At 44.8% G+C, this 13,971-nt stretch overlaps 1 protein-coding gene across 2 annotated transcripts in view; it reads left to right on the top strand.

The window, feature by feature from the left end:
• The window catches only part of FCF1 (FCF1 rRNA-processing protein), a 94,955-nt gene extending 82,364 nt beyond the window's left edge, over window positions 1–12,591 (top strand). The window contains exons 7-8 of one of the 2 annotated variants that reach the window (XM_069208487.1): window positions 1,924–2,018; window positions 11,212–12,591. In XM_069208487.1, the coding sequence (XP_069064588.1) occupies window positions 1,924–2,018; window positions 11,212–11,260 (144 nt within the window). In that variant the 3' untranslated portion in view covers window positions 11,261–12,591. The remainder of the gene's footprint in view (window positions 1–1,923; window positions 2,019–11,211) is intronic. The other variant, XM_069208488.1, reaches the window with a different exon arrangement.
• The last annotated feature ends 1,380 nt before the right edge of the window (window positions 12,592–13,971 follow it).

The raw sequence follows: 13,971 nt of genomic DNA, 5'->3' as shown, positions 1-13,971 counted from the left end.
TTCATTAAAAGGTAAAAGGTGGTCTCAGAGGACATCTGCCCCAGCTGAAGTACTTCTTTTAATACATCACCTTTAAGGTGGGGAGCTGGAAGTGAAAGAATGTGGCTGCCCTACGCATTGCTGTCGTAGGAAGCGGATTACCAGGTTGCTGGACCAGATGGTGAGAGAAGACTCATTTAATGGGAGGTATCAGGACCACTAGTCTCCTGCAAGTTATTGTACCGATTGTCGTCTTGATTGGCTTGAGCGAACTCAAGACCATGTCATAATCATTGTTCAGGTCTGTGCTGAAAAGGTAGGGTGTGTTTTCTTCCTTGTGGAGGTCAAAGGGGGAACAGGACGGAGCTTTGCAGTTGTTGTGCGTGGCTACAATTGAGGTCAGACTGAGTCGGCAAGTACTATGGTTATCTTGTCTGGCATCAATGGATTCAGCACCAGCGACAAGTTCAAGAGACCAGCTTGGACCATGTTGCTGGAGGACATAGCAGGAAGTGTTTGACAAGTTTAGATGGGTCCAACAGGTGCTGAGGGCAAACTCGCTGGCTGTACTTCAGATTAAAGGCCTCTCGGCACCATGGGCCCAAAGGCACGCCAGAGAGAGTCGGCAGGGATCCAAAGAACTCTTCAATCTGTTCTAGAGTGTCAGATGGTCTCAGGAAGTTCAGATAGTCACGGAATTGGCTCTGAAGTCGGCGCACAGTCCTTGCAGGTCGTAGAGTCATGACTCCACCACGAGGGCACCTGTTGGAAATCTGTCACAAACATTTGTTTGAGGCAGTCCCTACAGGGTGAGTGGGGCTAATAAGTCCTGAGTAATATAAATGTTTTGAAATGGTTTGTTAATCTTTTTCAAGTAAATTGCTGTTCCTTTCTATTACTATGTTAATGTGAAGCCTGAAACTTAAAGCTATAGATTTATCTTATTTTAATTTTTATATACATTTTTCTGACAAGCTCTTTTTTTGTTTGAGAATTATTCTTTACTATTGGAAACTACAGATGCCAACTGCAGATCAGTTACAGCAGCAGCAGAAGTGCCAAATAAAAGGGTGTGGTTTCTTTAACAAATGATCAAGAAAAAAACAACCTTTTGAGGATGGAGCGCGCAAAGCGCTCTGTCCCTGTTGATATCTCTCTATGGGCTTGTAACTACGCCCATCAGTTTGGTTGGTTCGTGGGCTTGCCTTTTAAAATTTGCTTGATTTGATTAGTGAAAGGCATGCATACGTCATGCCTTTTTCTGTGTTTAGCCCTCATCAAGCGCACTGGCCAACTACTGAAAACATACGAGGCTCGATGTTTTCCATATGGTTTCTGGACTACTTTTTCTCTTTGTTTCGTAAGTAGCGTGATCTCGCTGGGCAGTAGTCGCACGCTTTGCATGACATCGATCCTATTACATAGATAATTGCACTTTTGCCAATATGTTTCACTGCCAGCAAACTTATGTTTCCTTTTGTGTGTTTGCTTCGCAGCCGTTGGCTCACTTATGTGAAACGGTTTATCATTTCATTTTCAGTTTATGTGGCAAGAAAAGTCCAGTTAGGAGTTTACAACGCTAATAGCTCTAACTCGAGCAAACGCGAGGCCCATTGCATTGCAAATGCTTGTTTACACTTTGCTGCTGGAATGGATTCAAAGTTTGCACTTGCTGTTTTTTTTTTCTTTCTTTTCTGGAAGTATCTCATGTGTGTGCTCTACTTATGTATGATAAATTTGGATCTCTGATTCTAATAATCGGGTAAAATTGAGAGGTTGGTGTGATTATTTGCCTGCATCAACCACTGTACCTTAGCCGACAGGCATCTTGCTTGCCTGTGCCTCAGTTGCCTTCAACTTGTGCGTTTTGGTGGCCCTCGGCTGCTCAGAGAGACCACAGCTCACTCCTTTTGTGTTTTTTTTATTTTTATTTTTTTATTTCAGCATAAGTGCTACATCGTAGCAACCGTAGACAGAGACTTGAAAAGGAGGATCCGAAAAATTCCGGGAGTTCCCATTATGTACATCTCTAGCCACAGGTCTGATGATTTCTCCTAACTCAGACTCTCCCTCTCTATCCTGTTTTTATATTGTTTGCTGCCAGACAGACCCCCCCAATCGCTTTCTACTCTCCCTCACTCTGCATCACCTCCTGTCGCTTCTTTGTTGCGGCCAGAGGTTTGTGTGGCAGTGTACATACATGCTGAACATTTCAAAACCTTCTGCCTCTTTATTTCCCTGCTTCCTTCTTCCTTTACATCGCATTTTCTAGTGTCCTTCCCCTTCCTTTCGGTTTATCTCAAATATACCATCTTTCTGCATTCTTTCTACTCTTGCTGCACCTCTCCTTTCCTCTCTATTTCCTTTGTCACCTTTTCTTTATGCATTATCCTCTTGCAATTTTCGCCGACTCTCCCCCCCCTCTGCTTATTTCTCTCCCCCCCCCCCTTTTTTTTACATCTTTTTTCACAACCACCACAGAGTGGATGGCAATGGATGTATTTTCACTCTTCTTCATTTCACCCTTTTGCCTCTCTCCTTCTACCTACCTTGAATGATTGCTCGTTCTTTCTGGCAGTGATTCCTCTCAGTTTCTATCCTTCTCTGTGTTGCTCTGTTCAGTTCTTGGGCTTGCCTTTTTGCTCTTTTCTGTCACTCACAATCTTCTCTCCGTTTCCTCCTTTTTTAAATTAACATTCCCCTCCCCTTTCGGCCCCTTATGTGAGTGTTTTGCTTTCCACATCGTCTCCACCAAAACCTGATTCGTTCTTTGGTTTTATTCTCTTGCCCAACTTACCGTCATACTTTCTCCTCTCAAATGTACCCCTTTTGCATTTGGGCACCAGGATGTCCAGGGGAGGGAAGCACTCGGATGTTGCAAGGATTATAGGTTCAAATACAAATTGCCCAGTACATAGCCACACATAAAACTGAATGCCCAGATGTGTCTGAGCTCTTCGAAGAAAAGTAGAAATGTATATGTGCATAGATAAAACAAGGCAGTTGAAAATGACACATGTACAAGAAAAAAATAGAAGGGCTGCAATAAATCCCCAAACATCTTCATAGCATTTCCACGTTCGTCAATTGGTTTTTAAATAACACTACGCACTACGTTAAATTTATGTTACAAAGCATTGTCTTTTGTTTTTAGATATCTTTGGGACTCCCTATGTCAACTGGACTTTCTCAGTTGCCTTTTCACATGATCTCTACCCACTTTATTGCTTAGCCATATTTTGGCATGCCATCTTTCTTTTTCACTTGCTGTTTTCCCTTCCTTGGTTTTCTCACTCTCTGAACAATGGAGCATGTAATTTTCAGGTCACTGACTGGAGTAATGATTTTATCACCATCCTCCAGCCCTTAAGGAGGACAGCCACCATTAAAGGTTCTGTCCTGGATACACGTCCTTCCAAATACAGGTGTGTCAGATCTCCTAAAAGTCCAGATGAAATACCAGGTTCGATGGCATCTGTCGCTGTAGATACGCATGTTCTGCAATAGCTCGCCATCTGGTGTTGGGCCGGAGTGTTACAAGTTGTTTTTCTTCGAAGAAGTCTTTCGAGTCACGGGACCGAGTGACTCCTCCTTTTGTCTCCATTGCGCATGGGCGTCGACTCCATCTTCGATTGTTTTTTTTCCGCCATCGGGTTCGGACGTGTTCCTGTCGCTCCGAGTTTCGGAACGGAAAATTAGCTAATTTCGGAAGATTTTCGTCGGTATTGTTGCGTTCGGGATCGGCGTACTTAGATTCCACACCGCATCGAAGATCGAAGAGCTCCGGTGCCCTTCGGGGTAGTTTTTCGATCCTCCGTCGGGGCCTGGTCGGCCCGACCGCGTGCTGAAGAACGCCGATGGAACGGACCCCGTTCCGCTTCTGCCCCAAATGCCACAATAAATACCCCTACACAGACCAACATTTGGTCTGCAACCTGTGCCTGTCACCTGAGCACAGCGAAGACACCTGCGAGGCCTGTCGTGCGTTCCGGTCCCGAAAAACACTCCGAGACCGTCGAGCCAGAAGACTTCAAATGGCGTCCGCACCGACAGCCCAACGGGAGTTCGAGGAACAGGAAGAAGAAGGTACCTTCTCGATCCAAGACTCAGACTCCGAAGGATTCGACGAGACACAAACCGTGAGTAAGACGTCGAAAACCACACAAAGAAACATTTACAAGGGCCAGGGGACGCCACTGCCACCAGGCCATGGCTCAACCCATAAATTCGGTGACCGACCGTCGGCACCGAAAAAGGCCCAAACAGTGCCGAGATCGTCCGACTCCGGTCGAGACACCGGCACGCAGCCTTCTCGGGACCGAGAAAGTGCTGGAGACAAGCCTCGACACCGAGATGCCGGTGTGGACACGGCTCGACGCCGAGACAGCGGCACCGAAACAGATCGACGCCGAGAGGTTTCGGCCCCGAAAAGGAAAAAAGTCACCTCGGAGCCGAAAAAACACGCAGACAAAGTTTCAACGCCGAAACAAACTGCAAGCGACCCAGCTTCAGGCTCTTATACAGAAGAGCACTCGCTAACCTCCCAAATGCAAAAGCATAGGTTTGAGGAAGAGCTACAAGCAACTGATGTGGACCATACGCAAAAGCGTATCTTCATTCAGCAGGGGACAGGAAAAATAAGCACCCTTCCCCCCATTAGGAGAAAGAGAAGGTTGGAGTTCCAGACGGAACAAGCACCACAACCAAAAGTGGTGAAAAGAGTTACACCACCACCCTCTCCTCCGCCCGTGATTAACGTTTCACCAGCACAAACTCCATCTCACTCCCCAGCTCACACCACCATGAGCCAGGGTGACCAAGATCAGGACGCATGGGACCTATACGACGCCCCAGTGTCAGATAACAGCCCGGAGGCATACCCTACAAAGCCATCTCCACCAGAAGACAGCACCGCGTACTCTCAGGTGGTGGCTAGAGCAGCACAATTTCATAACGTAAGCCTCCACTCAGAACAGGTCGAGGATGATTTCTTGTTCAACACACTCTCCTCCACCCACAGCTCCTACCAAAGCCTGCCTATGCTCCCTGGTATGCTCCGGCACGCAAAAGACATATTTAAGGAGCCGGTCAAAAGTAGGGCAATCACACCAAGGGTGGAAAAAAAGTATAAGCCGCCGCCTACGGACCCGGTTTTCATCACTACACAGCTGCCACCAGACTCTGTTGTTGTAGGAGCAGCTAGGAAAAGGGCCAACTCTCACACATCTGGAGATGCACCACCCCCAGATAAAGAAAGCCGCAAGTTCGATGCAGCTGGTAAGAGAGTCGCAGCACAAGCTGCAAACCAGTGGTGCATCGCGAACTCCCAGGCACTACTTGCGCGCTATGACAGAGCCCACTGGGACGAGATGCAACATCTCATTGAACATCTGCCCAAGGACTTCCAAAATAGGGCAAAACAAGTGGTTGAGGAGGGACAGACCATCTCCAACAACCAGATACGTTCCTCCATGGACGCTGCAGATACAGCTGCACGGACAATTAATACATCTGTAACTATCAGAAGGCATGCATGGCTCAGAACGTCTGGATTTAAACCAGAGATTCAACAAGCAGTTCTCAATATGCCTTTTAATGAAAAAGAACTGTTCGGTCCAGAAGTGGACACAGCGATTGAGAAACTCAAAAAAGATACGGACACTGCCAAAGCCATGGGCGCACTCTACTCCCCGCAGAGCAGAGGGAATTACAGCACATTCCGTAAAACGCCCTTTCGAGGGGGGTTTCGGGGTCAAAGCACACAAGCCAGCACCTCACAAGCAACACCGTCCACTTACCAGGGACAGTATAGAGGAGGTTTTCGGGGACAATATAGAGGAGGGCAATTCCCTAGAAATAGAGGGAGATTTCAAAGCCCCAAAACCCCTACTACTAAACAATGACTCACATGTCACTCACCCCCTCCACACAACACCAGTGGGGGGAAGAATAGGTCATTATTACAAAGCATGGGAGGAAATCACTACAGACACTTGGGTTCTAGCAATTATCCAACATGGTTTTTGCATAGAATTTCTACAATTCCCTCCAAACATACCACCCAAAGCACAAAATTTAACAACACACCATTCCAATCTCCTGGAGATAGAAGTGCAGGCACTATTGCAAAAGAATGCAATCGAATTAGTGCCAAACACACAAATAAACACAGGAGTTTACTCACTGTACTTTCTGATACCAAAGAAGGACAAAACGCTGAGACCAATCCTAGACCTCAGAGTAGTGAACACTTTCATCAAATCAGACCACTTCCACATGGTCACACTACAAGAAGTATTGCCATTGCTAAAACTACACGACTACATGGCAACTTTAGACCTCAAGGATGCTTATTTCCATATACCAATACACCCATCGCACAGGAAATACCTAAGGTTTGTATTCAAAGGAATACATTACCAATTCAAGGTACTGCCTTTCGGATTAACAACCGCACCAAGAGTCTTTACCAAATGTCTAGCGGTAGTCGCTGCACACATAAGAAGGCAGCAAATACATGTGTTCCCATATTTGGACGACTGGCTAATCAAGGCCCATTCGTTCATACAGTGCTCAAATCACACAAATCACATCATACAAACCCTCTTCAAACTCGGGTTCACCGTCAATTTCACAAAATCCAAAATTCTGCCACGCAAGGTACAACAATACCTGGGAGCCATAATAGACACATCAAAGGGAGTAGCCACTCCAAGTCCACAAAGAATTCAAAATTTCAACACCATCATACAACGCATGTATCCAACACAAAAGATACAGGCAAAGATGGTATTACAACTCCTAGGCATGATGTCATCATGCATAGCCATTGTCCCAAACGCAAGACTGCACATGAGGCCCTTACAACAATGCCTAGCATCACAGTGGTCTCAAGCACAGGGTCACCTTCTAGATCTGGTGTTAATAGACCGCCAAACTTACCTCTCGCTTCTGTGGTGGAACAACATAAATTTAAACAAGGGGCGGCCTTTCCAAGACCCAGTGCCACAATACGTAATAACAACAGATGCTTCCATGACAGGGTGGGGAGCACACCTCGATCAACACAGCATACAAGGACAATGGAACGTACATCAAACAAAACTGCATATCAATCACCTAGAACTTCTAGCAGTTTTTCAAGCACTAAAAGCTTTCCAACCAATAATAGTTCACAAATACATTCTCGTCAAAACAGACAACATGACAACAATGTATTATCTAAACAAGCAGGGAGGGACGCACTCCACGCAGTTAAGCCTGCTAGCACAAAAAATTTGGCATTGGGCAATTCACAACCAAATTCGCCTAATTGCACAGTTTATACCAGGGATACAAAATCAACTCGCAGACAATCTCTCTCGAGATCACCAACAGGTCCACGAATGGGAAATTCACCCCCAAATTCTGAACACTTATTTCAAACTCTGGGGAACACCTCAGATAGACTTGTTTGCGACAAGGGAGAACGCAAAATGCCAAAACTTCGCATCCAGGTACCCACACAAACAATCCCAAGGCAATGCCCTATGGATGAACTGGTCAGGGATATTTGCTTACGCTTTTCCTCCTCTCCCTCTCCTTCCTTACCTGGTAAACAAACTCAGTCAAAGCAAACTCAAACTCATATTGATAGCACCAACTTGGGCAAGGCAACCCTGGTACACAACGCTGCTAGACCTATCAGTGGTACCCTGCATCAAATTGCCCAACAGGCCAGATCTGTTAACACAGCACAACCAAAAGATCAGACACCCAGATCCAGCATCGCTGAATCTAGCAATCTGGCTCCTGAAATCCTAGAATTCGGGCACTTACAACTTACCCAAGAATGTATGGAAGTCATAAAACAAGCAAGAAGGCCATCCACCAGGCACTGCTATGCAAGTAAATGGAAGAGGTTTGTTTGCTACTGCCATATTAATCAAATACAACCATTACACACAACTCCAGAACATGTAGTGGGTTACTTGCTTCACTTACAAAAATCTAACCTAGCTTTCTCTTCCATTAAGATTCACCTTGCAGCAATATCTGCATACCTGCAGACTACCTATTCAACTTCCCTATATAGAATACCAGTCATTAAAGCATTCATGGAGGGCCTTAGGAGAATTATACCACCAAGAACACTACCTGTTCCTTCATGGAACCTAAATGTTGTCCTAACTAGACTTATGGGTCCACCTTTTGAACCCATGCACTCCTGCGATATACAGTTCCTAACCTGGAAGGTGGCATTTCTCATCGCCATTACTTCCCTGAGAAGAGTAAGCGAGATTCAGGCGTTTACTATACAGGAACCTTTTATACAACTACACAAAAATAAAGTCGTCCTAAGGACCAATCCTAAATTTTTGCCAAAGGTTATTTCACCGTTCCATCTAAATCAAACAGTGGAACTTCCAGTGTTCTTTCCACAGCCAGATACCGTAGCTGAAAGGGCACTACATACATTAGATGTCAAAAGAGCATTGATGTATTACATTGACAGAACAAAGAACATCAGAAAGACTAAACAACTCTTTATTGCATTTCAAAAACCTCATGCAGGAAACCCAATTTCAAAACAAGGTATAGCCAGATGGATAGTTAAATGCATCCAAATCTGCTACCTTAAAGCTAAACGACAGCTGCCCATTACACCAAGGGCACACTCAACCAGAAAGAAAGGTGCTACCATGGCCTTTCTAGGAAACATCCCAATGCAAGAAATATGTAAGGCAGCCACATGGTCTACGCCTCACACATTCACCAAGCACTACTGTGTAGACGTGTTATCCGCACAACAAGCCACAGTAGGTCAAGCCGTATTAAGGACATTATTTCAAACTACTTCCACTCCTACAGGCTGATCCACCGCTTTTGGGGAAATAACTGCTTACTAGTCTATGCAGAACATGCGTATCTACAGCGACAGATGCCATCGAACTGAAAATGTCACTTACCCAGTGTACATCTGTTCGTGGCATCAGTCGCAGTAGATTCGCATGTGCCCACCCGCCTCCCCGGGAGCCTGTAGCAGTTTGGAAGTTACCTTCAATTATTTATATATGTATCATCTCAACCTTAAATAGGTGCATACTTAGTCACTCCATTGCATGGGCACTATTACTACAATTCAACTCCTACCTCACCCTCTGCGGGGAAAAACAATCGAAGATGGAGTCGACGCCCATGCGCAATGGAGACAAAAGGAGGAGTCACTCGGTCCCGTGACTCGAAAGACTTCTTCGAAGAAAAACAACTTGTAACACTCCGGCCCAACACCAGATGGCGAGCTATTGCAGAACATGCGAATCTACTGCGACTGATGCCACGAACAGATGTACACTGGGTAAGTGACATTTTCATTACTAGCTCAGGGAGGACAGGTTTTAATTGATATTGGGGGGGGTGTAGGCAGAATGCTATAGTTTGACCTCTTCCTTCACTCTTGAGGATGTATATCGTGTTGTACCTGACATTTCAAGGCAGGTAGTCTGGTCAGTCCACTCGTTTTCCCCCACACACTCCCATCCCATCATCTCCATATACCTTTATCAAACATGACAGCATTTTAAAAGAAGGAAGTGAGAGATTGTAAAAGAAATAATCGGGAGAGTGTCTTTCTCCTATTAACATATAGTAGGGCCTGAATCGGGTCTATTGGCATCTATGGGACTTGCAAGTGTGGTGCTGCAAGATCGGATATTAGAAATGTAAATGTACTTTTTTTTCCTTGCCTGTCAGGAGCACTAAGAAAGTGCTATGGCCGGCAGAGAGAGTGTGACAAACGTGCGCAGTGGCTTGCGGGAGTAGGTTACTAGCAGTGCATACTCCGTGACACACTAGACCAGTCCCTGTCGGCTGAAGCCCGCAGGGGAACCCAGTATTTGCAGGCACGAGTCAGGAGACTAGCCTTGAAATCGGTAGTCTCCCGCCTGAATCGGGAGGATTGGCATGTATGCCTTCTCCCCTCTTTCAGCCCTGGCCCTCAATTTCTGTCCTCACCCCATTTGCCCTCATCCCCATCTGCCTCATACCCCTCTCAGCCCTCATCCACATCCTCCCCCAGTGCACCCATCCTCCCTCTAAACTGAATCCTGTCTTGCACAATTGCATCCCCTCCTGTGTACACACCACACACAGCAGGGAGCCCAGTTACCATTGTAACCACGCAACCCCTATTGTCTTTCCCAAAGACCTCCCCTTCCTGCTTGTCTCCCTTGGGCCTCCGTCATTCTTTTTGCCCCCACCTGTGGTTGCTTAACCTTTGTCCTCTCCCTTTACTTTCCTTATGGGCCCACCTCTTTGCTTTTCATCAGGGCGCCCTCTGCTCTTTCTCTAGCCCCAATTTTTACCAGCGCCTCTTTCCTAGGCCCCCTTTTATTCCTTTAACACCCAGTTTGTTTCCCTCATCTCTCTCTGTTGTGCTCCCTTTTTTGTCTCTTGTGCCGGATCTCTCTGCCCCGTATTTGAACAGGATGTTGCCGTGCAAGACTTTTTTTTTTCCTTTTTTGCTTGCCCGCTATTTCTTAACTTAACATTTTTAGACTACATTTTTTATTATTTACTTTTTTCTTTCCCTCTTTTGAGTTGGCTTTGACTTGGTCTTTGTCTCTGGCTAGCCCCCGCCCCACCTTTGAATTGCCTGATCCATCCATTTAGCTTGCCCCCTTCCACTCGGCCACAATTCCATTCTTTGTGTCTCCCATTCCCTCCCCTCCTCTCCCTTTGGTTCGTCTTCTCCTCCCACTCTTTGACTTGCCCCCCTTCTACTCTCTTGCTTTCCCCTTCTCCCACACCCTCTCTCGTTCCATACCCCTTTGCCTCTCTGCCTTGCCATCTCCCTCGCCCTCTCACCCTCTCATGATTGCCCTATCTCGCCCTCTTTTTAGTTTGTTCTCTGCCGTGCGTTCTTTCTGTTGCTTCTCTCCCTCTTACTTCCCACTCTGCTTCCTATGTCACTCTTGCTCGCTGCCTTGCTTGCCATTTCTTTCTGACATACCATTCCATTCTTGTCTGCTGTCTCTTGTCATTTCATTTAATTGTTTTTTCTGGTCTGATATGCAGTGTTCTTACCCTGTCTCTAGGTGCAGAGGATGTTACTGAACATCGCGTTTATCATTACTCTTTATCACTTTCCCTGTTTTCTAGTCGCCTCCTTCCCTCTATCCTCCCCACCTGTGTTTGATGTATATGTCACTGAAGTTACAAAAGAACATCATGCCCTATTGTTTTTCCTTGTAGGTATAACATCGAGAGGATGCCGGATGATTATGGTGCTCCAAGATTTTAACCTTCATCCAGCTCCATTTCCAAAATGCTTGATTGACAGTGCCAAGATGCAGTACACCACACAATACACAGCTTTTGTGGAGACTGTGATACATCCAACCCACCAGTGCCTTTTGTCAAGATTCCTAGGTGTCCGAGACAGCTGCTGGCAATTGAAGTTAACCATCCCATGATGTGGTTCATTGAAGATTCTAGGTGTTTGGTGGATCGGGGCACAGACATTAGTCTGTGCTTGGGAAGAGCTGTCTTTATAAACATTTTGCATGTTGAGGCAAATGAGTATCAGCTTATCTTTGCTTATACAAAATGCTTCATTTCTTCTGGACAGCTTTACTAGAGCTAGACATGGAGACTTAAACACTTTTACACCACCCAGGGACTTTCACTCCTGTGACAGTGCAAACAAAGCGTGGAGATGAAGATACGAAGGCAAAGAGAAGACTTGACAGAACACAGCTGAGATAGAAGGGAGGGGAATGGAGTTGTGACAGAACTGAAGCCAAATCAGCTGCAAGATGAAACTAATAGGTGCACTGAGTACAAGTGGGTGAAATTGCCATTACATGGAATAAAAGAGGGTCACACCGGGCAGGAGAAACCTTATTGGGAGAGAGTACTGTGTTAGAGAATGAGAGTCACTTCATTATTTGTTTGTGTTTATTCTTCAGCCTGGAAGACTCTTGCTTCAAGTGAGGTAAAGGGCTGCTGTACTATAAAGTATAACGTGACAAATTAGAATTCAGATTAATGTGACTTACTAAACAGTCCAGAGCTTGACCAACCTTGGTACATGAAGACGAAAAAGTGCTGCAGCATGAGCAATGCAGTGCTTATGAGAACGAATCCGTTTCAATTTCTCACAGCTACTCGACTGGAAAGATCCCACTTTGTTCTCAGTGACCTTTTGCCTAGCCCCAGAACACAGGCTACATTTCTCTCTTTATTTAGTGCCCTAGAAGTGAAATTATTCAAATAGATTTAGATTTTTTCCAACATTTTGTCTCAAATTCTGTGTCTAAAAGTTGTGCAGCTGGCAAGAACAGTCATGACTGAGGAAGCAGTTGGATTCATAGTCATCGTTTCTTTTTCTCATAGGTTCTTAAGACCCCTTTTAACTCAGTTCGTCTTTCGGAGTCCTTCAGTCTGGGATGACTGGTCCTTCAGCGCCAGAGTACAATGCTTGGTTTGGACACACTTGAAGTGAGCCAAATAACTGAACTGTACATACTGACTACATCTGCCCCCAGTAGTATAGCAAAAATACAGTAGACCTATGTCACCTTGTACCTACAGTACAAATATGGCTGCCCAATAAAGATTTGGAAATCCTGAGTTCAAAGTACATCACAAAACACTGATAAGTGTTGTAGCCATTCTTCACTGTAATTCCAAATGTGTTTTTTTAAAAAGTTTTTCAGAGCATGAACCGAGCTTTAAAGAGCATCACGTTTCTGGTCAAAGGTTCAAGGAAAAATCAAGACTAAACCTAGCATAATCGCTGCAGCTGCAAGATACTGACAGGCACACATTTTGGGCGTCGACTCTTGGAGTATGTTTTGGAGTATGTGTTACAATAGGGTCTGCCACCCTCCACAAACCTTATGAAGTAAAAAGAGCTAATAATACCAATACCCTAATGACGGAAAGGTAAGGAGGTTTTGTATATGTGAGATGCCTGACTGAGTGCATGGCATGATTCTGATAGATAACATACACAATAGTAAATAGCGACCATAATTCACAAAATATCCAAAATGAGTAGGTCCTAGTAAAAGCCACATTACCTAGCGAAGCATTTTGGTGACTGAAACATATTGACCAGCAGATGCTAGAGATATTAATTAATGTTCTCAACAAACGTCTCTTCTTGCTACTAACATTGCCAAGGTGCCTTTTTAATAAACAGTTTACAGGGACACCCTGATCAATTTTCATATTGTTTGGATCTCACATAATAACAGCAAATGGCTCCCTTCATCTGCAATGTAGAGCCCATCCAGAGACGATAGGTCACTGCAGGAGAACTCTATGAAGAAGCGTACAACTGGTAAGCTCAGTGGGAGAGAGTCCTAATAAAACACTTAGGGGGACCCGTAAAAACAATAGGATTGGAGAGATTGTGATAACTTTGTGATTCGGTCTCTTTTCTATTAATTGTCTGTACTTGGGAATTCAAGGCGATCCCCTCAAAATCTTCGCACTCCTGACATTTTTGATAAAGGCAAAACATACCATACACAAAAAGGTTCTCCTAGAAATCTAGAGTAGACCTAACCCTGTTCAAAATATTGTACAGCCAGTTCTACCACCATTTAGCTCATTTAGCATGGACAAAGAACATAAATTGTATCATTGCTCATGTGGATTTAAAAATGGCCTAGATCAAAACTGATGATCAGCTATACCTAGCACTCTCAAAGTCTCAGACATTTCACTTTAAAAAATGAAAATGAATCCTTGGTTAATTAAAAAAAGAACTCGACTACAAGAGTTTCAGAATAGGATCAGTTAGTGCTATGGGTGAGAGGGAGAAAGGATACATTTTCCTTCAAGAGATGGGAAAGTTTTCTGGAAAGGGAATGAAAGGTTAGTGGAGTCACCTAGATCAAATATTGGTTCACATTTGTTTTTATTTATTTTCTTAAAAGCTCAAAGTCGGCCCACAGAAGAATTAATATAATTGTGCAGAACAAATACAAAAGATTAGCACAT

This window comes from Pleurodeles waltl, chromosome 9 (genome assembly GCF_031143425.1).
Source record: "Pleurodeles waltl isolate 20211129_DDA chromosome 9, aPleWal1.hap1.20221129, whole genome shotgun sequence".
Lineage (NCBI taxonomy): Eukaryota > Metazoa > Chordata > Amphibia > Caudata > Salamandridae > Pleurodeles > Pleurodeles waltl.
The sequence above is the reverse complement of the archived record's forward strand: the minus strand, read 5'-3'. Positions and strand labels throughout refer to the sequence as shown.